The following is an 11642-nucleotide window of genomic DNA, read 5'->3' as shown; positions in this document are numbered from 1 at the left end:
ATTATTTTTCGTCACAAAACTACCACATCTTTGCTTGTTCTTTTGTGCTGATCAGCTTAATTGAACCGTCATGTCTTCTCGTTTGTTTGCTCGCGCTCTTGTGCGCTGTGTCAGGCCTACGACTGTTGGAATTACCACCGTTCGTAGCAGCCCTATGATCAACTCTGCCATGAGATCATTCTCTGCTATGCCTATCTTATTGGCCAAGAAAGGCACTCCCGAATGTATGTATTTTGTTATTGACTTGTATTCCGTGACTTAGTTAGCTAACTTCTTGTTTGGGTAGCTACCAAAAATGAGCTGTTGAATATCTTGTCTGACGAGGTTGATTTTGAAGCCAAGCAGCTCAAGGAGAAAGAATGGGAAACTCTTCCTGACTATCTCGCAGCTAGTCTTCAGAATTGTGGATTTGAGGTATCTCAAGTTGCTTGCTTTCTCTAAAGACCGTTGAGATATTTACTCACATATATAGCTTGTTGAAGATCCGCTTAAAGACTCAGTTTCGTTAACCTCTGAGACCGACGGAGTCGAGTGAGTTTAGTCCAGTATTTTACATTTGGATGATCTTCAAGTTTTAACGTTCTGTAATTTGCAGCGTCCTTGTCAGATTTGTGCCTTCCGATGTTCATAACGCATTTAATGAGCAGCTAGAAGAAGACCAGAATAACGAGGAGTTTGACGAGGAGTTTGATCCCGGAGATTCTGGTCTTCCTGTCAGAATTTACATCACCAAACCTTCGGCTGGAACAGTTGTCATCGATGCCACTGCACAGGAGGGTTCGATCATGATTGATCAAGTTTCGCATTTCAACGATACCAAGCTTGCTTTATCTGAGCTGGCTGAAGACGAGTACACCAAGCGCACTAGCTACTGGGGTCCCCCATTCCAAGATCTTGATGAGCGTCTGAATGAGGCTTTCTACAAATACATTGAGGAGCTTGGCATCAATGATGAGTTGGCTAATTTCATTGTCGAGTATGCGCAGGTTAAGGAGTCGCGTCTGTACCTTCAGTCTTTGACCAACTTGAAGGATTTCATCGCTGCATGATTCTTTAATTGTTTTAAATGTTGAAGAAAAAAATTGTTTTCGTTTTTGAAACTGATCTAGATAGGCCTATCTTGTCTTGTTTTTCAATGTATATAGTATATCTCCAGGAGCTTTTATTTTTTGAAAACATAAACTTAAAGTATCTGCGTAGGATTGCTTTTAAGGCGCTTTGCCATTTCAGCCCATTGTGTCGTCCTTTTTGTGCCAAAAGATATCTGATTTTTCATAGTTCCAGCTATTTCCTTGGCATGTTGCGCATGCCCGCGATGAAGTTCCCGAACAAGTAAAATATTTTTTGAAGTAGCATCTGGTCGAGCGGAAAGATAGCCAATCACCATGTCCTCCTCGAATTCAAATAGAGGTAAGTTTGCAATATCATATGCACTTGTATTCATATCGCTAGAGAGGCAAAAGTCGATCATTGATTGAAGGTAAATTACGCGATCCTCAACCGGTATAGTTCTCTGTAGTTGCAGTTAGCAAGATTCACAGAGATAGTAGGACAATGTAAACGTACCACAAAATCAAGCGCTGATGAAGCCGAAACTTGAGAAAGAGCTTCTAGATAAAGCATTTTGCATGTATCTGTTGGCAGCGGAGAGCTAGTAGAGAATACAAACATCCGCACATATAAAGGACCATTTTCACAGTATCGTAGCAGTGTTGAGAGTATCTTCTCAGTAAACTGAAGTTGTACCCCTGGTACAGTTAGATTTTTCATCGCATTCTAAAAGCGTTAGCGAATGATCTTTAATTGTCGAGCTATAGCTGTAAAGTACCTCAAAATCAAACCGGTCAAGAGCATAGACACCATCGATCAGTTTTCTATGAGCAGACGGGAAGGCAGTCAAATTACAAAACTCGCTTGCGGCTTCCTCGTTCATGTCTTTTTTAATATAATATAGCAAACACCGTTGTTTTAATACGTCTGCTTCGGTGCTCACGATGCGCGTAAACAAATCACGAAGCATATCTAACGACTGTGGAGGATAATATGATTGTACTGTACTGCATGAATAAATTGTTTAGATTTAGAAAATATTCACATACCACATACTGTCATTAATGCCAGCTAATTCAGCACTGAGAAGATCAAAAAAAAGGTATCCGTCAAGCTTGTTCCGCTGCATGATAATTTGACTATTGATCTGGTGACTATATGGCACCTCATCCTCGCTAACGAACGTATCAAACGCATCTAAAACCTCATCACTCATTTTTCTTGAACCTTTGAAGTATCGTGTCAGCACTGCAGTAGAAAAAAAAGCAGGCGGTTCTGACTGTAGATATGGCTATTGGGAAGTGAGATCAACGCTCTGTAAATAAGTGACCCCTGAATATGAACGGTTTTGAAAAAACTGTTTGCGCATAACTACTCTGATCCTCAAATAGACAAGAGAACAAATTATGGTTAAGAAAAGATCAGTAATGATTCGTTTATTTTTAATTTGATTTTTATTTCTTAGCAAATCGATATACACAGATTATTCGTTAAAAATATGAAAGAAAAACGCCCATCTCTGACCTTCCCTTTCTGAAAAAAACGGACTTTGATTACAATTCTATCCCGAGGCCTTCTCTTGCTCTAAAAAACGTCTAATGTACTCAGGAGGCAAGCGACCATCCGAAGGTTTATCAACCTTGGCCGCCGTCGGCTCCTGAGATTTTACCTCATGTGCTATATCTTCACCATGCGACATTAGCCTATCAAAATCATCCTCTTCCTGAGGAATCGCCCTCCTAGCGTCTGCTGGCATTGCAGCATCCTGAACTATCTGCTTGCTAGTGGCTTGATGCCCACTGACGCCATTAGTAGTCGAGGCGGCCTTTGCTCCGTCGTGACTCGCCAGAGTATCAAGCGCCGTATTCATATAATCTGAACCATGCGTCAAGAGCGCATCAAAGTCATCCGCTGCTTCTTCCTCGCCCGTAGAATCTATTCGCGCAGGAGCCTGAAATCTTGAAAATGCTGTACCAAGCTTGCTCAACACATCATTCTCTAAGTAAAAATTTTCTTGCAAGCGTTCTTGCGGAACACCTTGTTTCGATGCCGCAATTATATCCGATAGTTCCCCCGGTGAGAGTAGTGCTCGGCGTAAATTAGAATTCTCTTGCTCTTTCCTTCCTCTGTGTGCTACTTCATCGCGAATTTTGAACATTTGAGCAACGGGGTTGTTCTAAGCATTAGCATTAGCACTGATACTCAGAAAAAAAAAAGGTGTGCTGGGATCACAAAAGCCGTACAAGGTAGTTGTTTGACTGGGTGATATTGCCGCCCATGTTGACTGGCCCCAGTTTTTGAAGCATTGTATTTAACTGAGAATTATAGCCACCGCCTATGTATTCGTATTAGTAAAAAAAAAGCAAGTGTTTCGGCGCAATATTGTTAGACTTACTTGGTGTGTCAAAATCCTGTAATCCAAGATCCGGATCCTTTACCGTTTCAGGACGTGTCGTAGGTGGCAGATCATCTATCGTAATATTCTCTGTCCCAGCGCATTCTTGCACTTTGGTAGCCACATTAGCAGATCTAACCACAGACTCTATAGATTCCGGCTCTTGCTTAATCCCGGTTTTTGTTGGACGCTCAAGCTTTGGAAGAGGTTGAGGTTTTGTAGTCTTCAACAAGTTTTCCAGGCCTCCACGCGCACCGGCAGATGGATACCGTCTGGTAGACTTTGAGATGGCTGATCCCATTCTTTAGATATGTTTCGTACAAACTAAAGAATTTCAAATGAACGTGCAACTCACGTCAGAGAGAAGTAGGCAGCCGGAAGAAGAGACAGACGAGAGGAAGTAGGTTTATTTATCGTATCGTTACACGACGGCATTTTCATCGCCTTCATTTTTTGTCGTCGCCGGGTAGTCCGTCGGGTGGCGGAATCAGAACCCTAAACCTTATCCGTCATTAGCCGTGCGGCTCATTTTGATGAAGATATTCTGGGGGTGTACCAATAAGAAGAACTACAATTCAGAGCTAGTTTTTTAAGTCTATAAATTAAAGTCCAGAGTCCTACTGAGAGCTATCAGCGTTTGGAAGAGATCATTGCGCAGTCTTCTAAGAAGTGGAGTCTAGGGTACAGAAATGTTGATTATTCAAGTTCAGGCTGTAGACGCGGTCCTTGCCTCTATTCTCAAGCCCGCTTATCGCCAAGCAGGCTCAGAGCCATTCGAAGATTTCAAAACTTGAAGCAATAGATATTCGTATATATGAACTGAAAAAGCATTTTTGTATGCGCGGATTCGGACAAGGACTAGGTTACACTGTATTATTTCTGTCAAACCGGACGAGAAAGGACTCGGCCCTTGTGCGCCTACATCGCAAGCAGTCAAGAGGCCCGCATCCCGGTGTTTCTTCTTCTACTCTCCTGTGATTGCTTTCGATATTATTTTATTTTAGCATCTCAATTGCAAAGATGAATTTTTACGAGGAAGGAACTACTTGCTTACCTTCCAACATCGCTGTCAATTCAGTGCACGCACCCGGAGTCGTTATCGCCTATACCTGTTCGAAGTTAACTGAACCTAAAAACTGCACTGCTTGGAAAAGAGCAACTCAAGATAGAATTGACGAGATCACTCATAGCGCAGTACTAACGCCGGGCGAGAAGTATGATCAGTTAATGGGATTATACAGACTTCTTGGAGAAATTGTGCATCAGATGCGGATTCAATAGTGAGTAGCTGGTGTGATCTCTAATTGTGAATTGAACTACTTTGCCTCTGCGGTATACAATGGCAGGCTAAATCTGACGGAGAATTTCCAGATATCGTTCTGCAAAAAAATGGTGGCCGACACTCCACACTGTTTTTTCAGCCATATATTCATGTTTTTCAAGCAAGAATCCCAATATCCGTCTACTAAAACCTGGTCATAGCTGTTTATATATATATATTTTGATTACAATTACATCATGTTCTTGTTGATCTATTCTGATAGAACCACCATTTGCTCGTTATTTCTCCACTACAAGACTTTTTATTAGGTAATACAGATCTAAGCATGTAAGCCTAAACCTAACCTAAATTGCAGTTTACGATGACGTAGCCAATTTACCCGATGAACCCACCGGAAACCAGGCCTGTTCAGGCACGAAATCAATGACAGCAGCTTTTCGACACCTTTTGGCGTGGGTGGGTCTCTAATTAGCCGTATTCCATATTTCCCCACGTCCGAATTTTATACAAGTACCTGGATATACGCTTATGCTTTCTGGATCAAGCAATCAAGTCTTTGATTCAACTATCGATGGCGCAGAATCTGCAGTTAACTCAATTCTTAAACAAAGTCGTACTGATTACTGGAGCCGCGGGCGGAATTGGTCGTGCTGTAGCTCGTGCTCTCTTGGAGACCGGCGCTATAGTCTGCCTTGGAGATGTAAACACCGACGGCTGTGAAGAAACCGTTCAACCGTATCTAGAGAAGAATAAAAGCGCAAAGCACTTGATCTACGCTCTAGATGTCACCAACGCGTCCTCTGTAAAAGGATTTGTTGACATTGTGGTAGCTACCTTTGGACGGATTGACTGCGCCTTCAACAATGCTGGGATCTTGAGTGGATCTAAACCTTTGGCAGACGTCGATGAAATTGAATATGATAAAGTGGTCGACATTGATATGAAAGGAATCTTTCTATGTCTGAAGTATGAAATCCCGGCTATGATCAATACTGGCGACAAAGGCGTCATAGTCAACACATCGTCAACACTCGGAATCGTTGGCGACAAGCTCTCAGCTGCCTATATTGCAGCCAAGCATGGAGTTGTGGGACTCACGCGTGCAGCCGCAATGGACTATGCCGACCAAAATATTCGCGTCAACGCTTTGGCACCCGGGCTGACACAAACAGCAATGACAGAGCATTGGCTTGCTGATCCTAAGTATCAAGGTCCGTTATTGTCTAATATTCCTATGAAAAGACCAGCTATGCCAGAGGAGATGGTGGGTATGACACTATTCCTTCTGTCTGATGCTTCAAGTTACATTACTGGACATGTTATGACTGTCGATGGCGGGATGACAATGCACTAGAGACTTATATCAGAACATATATAAGGTATGGCAACGATTTTTAATCATTCAACGCACGCTAAAGTCAAAATTAAGGAGCGAGTACTGACTTGCAAGCACAGGAGTACAAGTTAATAGTTTGTGATGATTGAGTGCTTTTTTTTGCGACTTGAGACAGTCCTGTCACTTTTGTTACAGGAGTCAGAGGCAATTACTAAACGACAACAGTGTTATACTATGATATTGTGCTTGTTACTATCTCCAGGAATTTTAAAAAAAAATACATCATCCGATTTATCTTAGCAAGACTGCTAATGTTTAGCCGGATTCTCTCTGCAATCCACCCCAATCACTAAATCACGAAGAAAAATACAGCTGCAAGCGTTATTGCTTTTCAATTGCAATGACTTCAGTCAAGTTTCCACCATCTCTGCTTCCATACAAACAGAAGCTTGGCCAGACGGTTATGAAGCATTAACTGCTGACTATGGCGCTTGTACCACATCGAAAGTACGGGGGTTACTCCTGACTACGTTGTATCTAGATTAGTTTTTACTTACCCGAACATAGAGCGGGGTTCACTGAAAATTAATATTTTTCAGATGAACAGTTGTCGTAAATATGGAATTGAGAGAATGAGCGACTAGTCTGCTTTTGTCCCTCCTCGGATAGATGTCTATAAAACTACTAAACTCGATCCTTGATCTTCCTTAACTCGTCAATCGAACAGCGATGTCGCAAAACTCATTGGCAACACAATTCACGGACAAAGTGGTTCTAATAACTGGTGCAGCAGGTGGTATAGGCCGAGAGGTTGCTCGCGCTCTTCTAGATGCCGGAGCTATAATCTGCATCGGAGATATCAATACCGACGGCTGTGACGAGACTGTTCGACCATTTCTGGAAAAAGATAAGAGCAGGAAGCATTTGATCTACTCTCTAAATGTTGCAAGCTCATCTTCGGTCAAAGGGTTTATTGATGCTTCTGTAGCTGCCTTTGGTCGGATTGATTACGCATTCAACAACGCTGGAATTTTATGCTCGCCGAAGCTATTAGCTGATGTCGACGAAGATGAATACGATCGCGTGGTTGATATAGACATGAAAGGTGTATTTCTTTGCTTAAAATACCAAATTCCTGCTATGATAAACACAGGTGGAAAAGGTGTAATTGTCAACACGGCATCTACGCATGGTACAGTAGGCGACAAATTAGCAATGGCGTATATTGCAGCTAAGCATGGAGTTGTAGGACTTACACGCGCGGCAGCGATGGATTACGTTGATCAGAAAATCCGCGTCAATGCTATCGCTCCTGGTCTAACTTTAACGCCGATGATTGCTTCCAGGCTTGCTGATCCTGAACTTCGAGGCCCGCTCTTGAGTAAAATTCCAATGCAGAGATTGGCAGCACCGGAGGAGATAGTAGGTCCGGTATTATACCTTCTGTCGGATGCTTCTAGCTACGTTACTGGCCAAGTTATGGTCATCGACGGTGGAACAACAGTTATGTAATTGAAATAACGAAAATACGTTCATAGTAACTAAAAACATTGCTATTATTTCTATCAAAATGCCAAGAAGCTTCCACATATAGAATTTCGCATATCACACACACCTATTATTTATAACAAACATAAAACATTATTACAGATTAATAAACGTACTTCTTTGGCCGATAAAGCTTCAAGGCCAGAGAAGAGCAGACAACAGAAACCGAGCTGAGAGCCATAGCAAGACTAGCCCATGCAGGCGCCAACCTTGCGTGATTAGCTGGATAGATAACTCCTGCGGCAATAGGAATTCCAATAATATTATAAATTCCCGCCCATAAAAAGTTAAAAATGACGCGTCTAAACACCACCGTAGAGATATCAAACAAATTCAAAATTTGCGTAAGATCAGAAGACATTAAGACAAATTTAGCAGATGAAAGTGCAATATCAGAGCCAGATCCAATAGCAATACCGACGTCAGCCGCAGTGAGAGGCGGAGCGTCATTAATACCATCACCAACCATTGCAACAACAGAACGTTCTTTTCGGTTTCGTCCAAGCATAAAACCTCGTTTGTCGCCGTTCGTCACCGAAGCCGTCTTTTGCAGCCACGTCACTTTCTCCGCCTTTTCATGAGGTAAAACTCCACCAATCACATTCGACTCTGGGATTCCAATTTGACTCGCCACAGCTTTCGCTGTAATCTCATTATCACCTGAAATCATCCAAGTTTGAATTCCGCGCTTTTGCAGCTGTTCAATGACAAACTTGGCTTCTGGACGTAAAGGGTCCGCAGCAGCAAAAAGCGCAAATACCTTGAAATCCTTCTCAGCTCTTCGCCTGACAGCTAGAAGCATCACTGATTTTCCTTGTTTTTTCCACTCCAACATCGCCGCGTCTTCCGCCAATGACATCACCGCGCCGCTCTCCGTCATATACTTCTCATTACCAATGATTGCTTCCACTATCTGCTCTTCATCTGCAACGCCGCTCTGAAGACCAGCAACTCGTCCCCGCAGACCACGTCCAGCCTTTTCCATGATATCATCAACCTTGACAGGACCAAGATGAACTCGATAATTGTGTTTCCCAGTGCCAACAAGAGTGACGGAGGGCGCTAGTTTTTCGTCGGCATTATCGGATTCGGACAAAGCAGATAAGTCTTCTTTCTCATCTTCCGACGAAACTTCTAAGTCTGCGTTTCCCTTTTCATTCTCTGTCTCTGCGTAATCAAGCAACGCTCTAGCCAGCAAATGTGTCGAGTTTAACTCCAAATCACGTGCAATCTGAATTGCAAGCGGCTTGCATTCGTCAGACAAAAACAACGTATCTGTTATCTTCGGAGCACCTCCTTGCGTCAAAGTTCCAGTTTTGTCAAAAACAACAACGTCAATTTGTGAGCCTTCCTGAAATGCTTCACCGCCGCCTCGCGGAAGAATACCATTTTTTGCGGCGATTCCTGTACCGACAAACATAGCAGTCGGAGCAGCAAGACCAATACCGCACGGACATGCCACAACAAAGACAGAAATAGCAAATTCCAGTGCCCAGACTGGCCATCCGCCAACATCAATGTCAAGATAATGATCAGGCAAAGAGCCGGACAGTCCTAGACTTAGCCAGACCACGAATACAATAACTGCAATTAAAGTAACAACCGGAACAAAGTATCCGGTAAGTACATCAGCAACACGCTCAATTGGCGCACGCTTCATCTGACCCTGACGAACTACATTTGTGATCTGATCGAGCATAGTGCCACCTTCAGGTGACTCAACTCGCATAGTAACTGGACCTCCGCCGGCATGCGATGTACCAGCAAATATCTGATCTCCAGGCCCCTTGGCAACAGGTAAGGCTTCTCCTGTCAATGCTGCCTCGTTGAAGTCGGCACTGCCAGTTATAATTACACCATCAGCAGGAGGCGACATGCCGGAGAGAATTCTGGCAGTATCACCAATCTCGAGAAAATCAATACCAATCTCTTCTGTTCTGTCTGTCTCGGTATCGACCAATAGTGCAGTTCGTGGACGAAGACTTGTCAGAAGAGAGATCGCAGAAGCGGTTTTCGATTTGGAGTATGCTTCAAGAAGACGACCAACAAGAAGAAACATAGTGAGAAAAACAACCGAATCAAAATATGTTGTAGAGTAGCTCTGTGTTTTCATATTTGAGTCTCTCTTCATTTCGGAATGGCCGCTTTCGCTCTCTGGCTTCGCAGTAGCCTCGAGAGCCAGGAGAGCAATACTGGCAAAATACGCAACAGAAGTACCCAAACTCATCTGCGACAGCATTAGCATACATTTATAAACACATATCTAGGAATATTTCACTTACAAGCAAATTCATTGATCCGAAGCGGAATAGTCGCCGAGTGAACGGTACCCCAGGCCTGTATAGACTTCGAAGCTCTTTTAAAGCTTTGCGATGGAAAATATCTGCAGCAAAGAAATATATAAATGTAGACATTATAAACATAGCCCAGACACCGCGGGCGACTCGCCCGGCCCATATAGGTTCCATTGCCCAAATGCGATATTTACTTGACTGCGGCAACACCATCATCATGATCACACCAATAATAAGGGTAGGAATAGCAACTGCAACACTCAGGATCAGACGTAAACAAAGACGATATCGCTCCTGGACCGCAATTTGCTGAGCACGCTCTTCGAGGGTAGGAGGATGCACGACGGTGAATGTGAATTGATTTGATAGATCGCTCAACGACTTGACGATGGCACGCAACGTAATTGTTGGAATTGTAGGAACATATGATAAACGAATGATATTGTTATCAATTGTCACAGGACCCGAATGAACTTCAAGAGCCTTCCCAAAGCTCTCCAAAGCTTCGTTTATACGCTTGGGACATTGCCTATTATAAGATTAATCACGGGTGAAGATTTGTATATTTTCAACAATAGGAAGAAACTTACTCGCAAAACATGCCATCGACGCGAATCATAATTGTTCGAGACTGAGCTTTCAACACAGTAGATCTGTCCTCGGTGATGCTGATATCGCCACATTCATAGCCAATATCTTCGATAGTATCGCGAATGACGTCTAACTTCTTTGGTGTGTTGACAACAAATGTTCCAGAGTTCGTCAACAATGTGATGTTTGTCTCCAATATGAAATCCAAAGTTTTGAATGACTCTGTCAAGGCTGAAACGCAGGAAGCGCAAGTCATGCCACCAATAGACGCAGTGACCTTCCATGTTTTTTGCTCGGCCCCAGAATTAGCAACAGGTAAGACTTCAACAATATCACACTCATAGCCCATATCATCAACAGTTTCCTTAATGTCATCAGCCAAGCTCTTGGTAGCAAGTACAGCTGTGGCTGAATTTCCAATAAGATCAACGCCAATATCCAAAACACCGGGCATCTCCTTAACTGATGCTGTTATGGCGTTAGTGCATGACGCACAAGACATGCCCCCGATAGAAAATATGGCGCGATATTCTGTTGTTTGTTCTTGCTCACTATCGTCTGACACACTGGTCATGGTTATCGAGTCGGATGCTTTCTTCTTGCGCTGGAAAAGCGGCGCGTGGTCTGAATGGCAGGAGTCGCAAAACTGTCTGTGATTGCGTCGACGATACCAGTTTGCAGCGACATTAAAAGGAAAAGGTTTCGAAGAAAACGCGGCGTTAATAAGCGTGCTATGAGACTGCGTGGCCTCGGATTCAGACAGGACAGGCTCAAAGCCGCCATGCTTTAGAGCTGAGCGAATTGTGTCGGCAGAGAGCTCATCAGAGTGGTCGACGCGAACAGATTTATCGGCAACAGAGGTGACTATTTTGACTGGCGGAGGTGAAAGGGAGCTGAGAATGGACGATATCGCTTTAACGCATGAACCGCAGTGGATATTGCGAACATGTATAAGATCAGAGACAATGAGTTGGTCGTCCATGGCTTTAGATAGTGAATATTAAGCGGTGGTGCTGCTTCTTTTATATTCTCGTGTCTCTAAATTTTTTGAAAATGCCAAGTGAAGGCGAATTTTGCTCAGCGCTTCATCATCGAACATGAAAGTTTGTAGAGAACTAAGAAACTGGTAAAACTGGCTCAAAGGAG

At 43.3% G+C, this 11642-nt stretch overlaps 6 protein-coding genes across 6 annotated transcripts; 3 read left to right on the top strand and 3 right to left on the bottom strand.

The window, feature by feature from the left end:
• Positions 1–6: 6 nt before the first annotated feature.
• V2V93DRAFT_369071 (mitochondrial glycoprotein) lies at positions 7–1188 on the top strand. Its single transcript, XM_066909935.1, has 4 exons — positions 7–224; positions 287–414; positions 473–531; positions 596–1188. The coding sequence occupies exons 1-4, from the start codon at positions 71–73 to the stop codon at positions 1047–1049; spliced, it is 795 nt and encodes a 264-aa protein (XP_066766230.1). The 5' UTR covers positions 7–70; the 3' UTR covers positions 1050–1188.
• On the bottom strand, positions 1061–2342 carry V2V93DRAFT_369067 (nuclear pore complex assembly-domain-containing protein). The gene is made up of 4 exons (XM_066909934.1): positions 2107–2342; positions 1829–2052; positions 1567–1776; positions 1061–1513 (listed from the first exon to the last, which is right to left on the bottom strand). Exons 1-4 carry the CDS (start codon positions 2264–2266, stop codon positions 1184–1186), a joined length of 924 nt encoding a protein of 307 aa, XP_066766229.1. The 5' UTR covers positions 2267–2342; the 3' UTR covers positions 1061–1183.
• A 143-nt stretch (positions 2343–2485) lies between these two features.
• V2V93DRAFT_369065 (uncharacterized protein) lies at positions 2486–3876 on the bottom strand. The gene is made up of 3 exons (XM_066909933.1): positions 3446–3876; positions 3294–3385; positions 2486–3226 (listed from the first exon to the last, which is right to left on the bottom strand). Exons 1-3 carry the CDS (start codon positions 3744–3746, stop codon positions 2612–2614), a joined length of 1008 nt encoding a protein of 335 aa, XP_066766228.1. The 5' UTR covers positions 3747–3876; the 3' UTR covers positions 2486–2611.
• A 1094-nt stretch (positions 3877–4970) lies between these two features.
• Positions 4971–6511, top strand: V2V93DRAFT_369061 (SDR family oxidoreductase). Its single transcript, XM_066909932.1, has 2 exons — positions 4971–6077; positions 6139–6511. The coding sequence occupies exons 1-2, from the start codon at positions 5299–5301 to the stop codon at positions 6167–6169; spliced, it is 810 nt and encodes a 269-aa protein (XP_066766227.1). The 5' UTR covers positions 4971–5298; the 3' UTR covers positions 6170–6511.
• On the top strand, positions 6481–7644 carry V2V93DRAFT_228897 (SDR family oxidoreductase). Its single transcript, XM_066907064.1, has one exon. It carries the CDS (start codon positions 6793–6795, stop codon positions 7573–7575), a length of 783 nt encoding a protein of 260 aa, XP_066766226.1. The 5' UTR covers positions 6481–6792; the 3' UTR covers positions 7576–7644.
• On the bottom strand, positions 7601–11639 carry V2V93DRAFT_369055 (uncharacterized protein). The gene is made up of 3 exons (XM_066909931.1): positions 10496–11639; positions 9894–10434; positions 7601–9838 (listed from the first exon to the last, which is right to left on the bottom strand). Exons 1-3 carry the CDS (start codon positions 11476–11478, stop codon positions 7715–7717), a joined length of 3648 nt encoding a protein of 1215 aa, XP_066766225.1. The 5' UTR covers positions 11479–11639; the 3' UTR covers positions 7601–7714.
• Between the last annotated feature and the right edge of the window lie 3 nt (positions 11640–11642).

This window comes from Kockiozyma suomiensis (assembly GCF_038497685.1).
Source record: "Kockiozyma suomiensis strain NRRL Y-17356 unplaced genomic scaffold V2V93scaffold_6, whole genome shotgun sequence".
NCBI lineage: Eukaryota > Fungi > Ascomycota > Lipomycetes > Lipomycetales > Lipomycetaceae > Kockiozyma > Kockiozyma suomiensis.
This window is presented reverse-complemented; position numbering and strand designations above follow the sequence as displayed.

Coding starts and splice junctions, on each gene's coding strand:
- V2V93DRAFT_369071 (XM_066909935.1), top strand. CDS start 71: ATGTCTTCTCGTTTGTTTGCTCGCGCTCTTGTGCGCTGTGTCAGGCCT. Junction 225..286: donor CAAGAAAGGCACTCCCGAAT/GTATGTATTTTG, acceptor TTGTTTGGGTAG/CTACCAAAAATGAGCTGTTG. Junction 415..472: donor TTCAGAATTGTGGATTTGAG/GTATCTCAAGTT, acceptor TCACATATATAG/CTTGTTGAAGATCCGCTTAA.
- V2V93DRAFT_369067 (XM_066909934.1), bottom strand. CDS start 2,266: ATGAGTGATGAGGTTTTAGATGCGTTTGATACGTTCGTTAGCGAGGAT. Junction 2,053..2,106: donor ATTAGCTGGCATTAATGACA/GTATGTGGTATG, acceptor CATGCAGTACAG/TACAATCATATTATCCTCCA. Junction 1,777..1,828: donor TTGACCGGTTTGATTTTGAG/GTACTTTACAGC, acceptor TAACGCTTTTAG/AATGCGATGAAAAATCTAAC.
- V2V93DRAFT_369065 (XM_066909933.1), bottom strand. CDS start 3,746: ATGGGATCAGCCATCTCAAAGTCTACCAGACGGTATCCATCTGCCGGT. Junction 3,386..3,445: donor ACAGGATTTTGACACACCAA/GTAAGTCTAACA, acceptor ACGAATACATAG/GCGGTGGCTATAATTCTCAG. Junction 3,227..3,293: donor CCCAGTCAAACAACTACCTT/GTACGGCTTTTG, acceptor GCTAATGCTTAG/AACAACCCCGTTGCTCAAAT.
- V2V93DRAFT_369061 (XM_066909932.1), top strand. CDS start 5,299: ATGGCGCAGAATCTGCAGTTAACTCAATTCTTAAACAAAGTCGTACTG. Junction 6,078..6,138: donor GATGGCGGGATGACAATGCA/CTAGAGACTTAT, acceptor CATTCAACGCAC/GCTAAAGTCAAAATTAAGGA.
- V2V93DRAFT_228897 (XM_066907064.1), top strand. CDS start 6,793: ATGTCGCAAAACTCATTGGCAACACAATTCACGGACAAAGTGGTTCTA.
- V2V93DRAFT_369055 (XM_066909931.1), bottom strand. CDS start 11,478: ATGGACGACCAACTCATTGTCTCTGATCTTATACATGTTCGCAATATC. Junction 10,435..10,495: donor GTCGATGGCATGTTTTGCGA/GTAAGTTTCTTC, acceptor ATCTTATAATAG/GCAATGTCCCAAGCGTATAA. Junction 9,839..9,893: donor TCGGATCAATGAATTTGCTT/GTAAGTGAAATA, acceptor ATGCTGTCGCAG/ATGAGTTTGGGTACTTCTGT.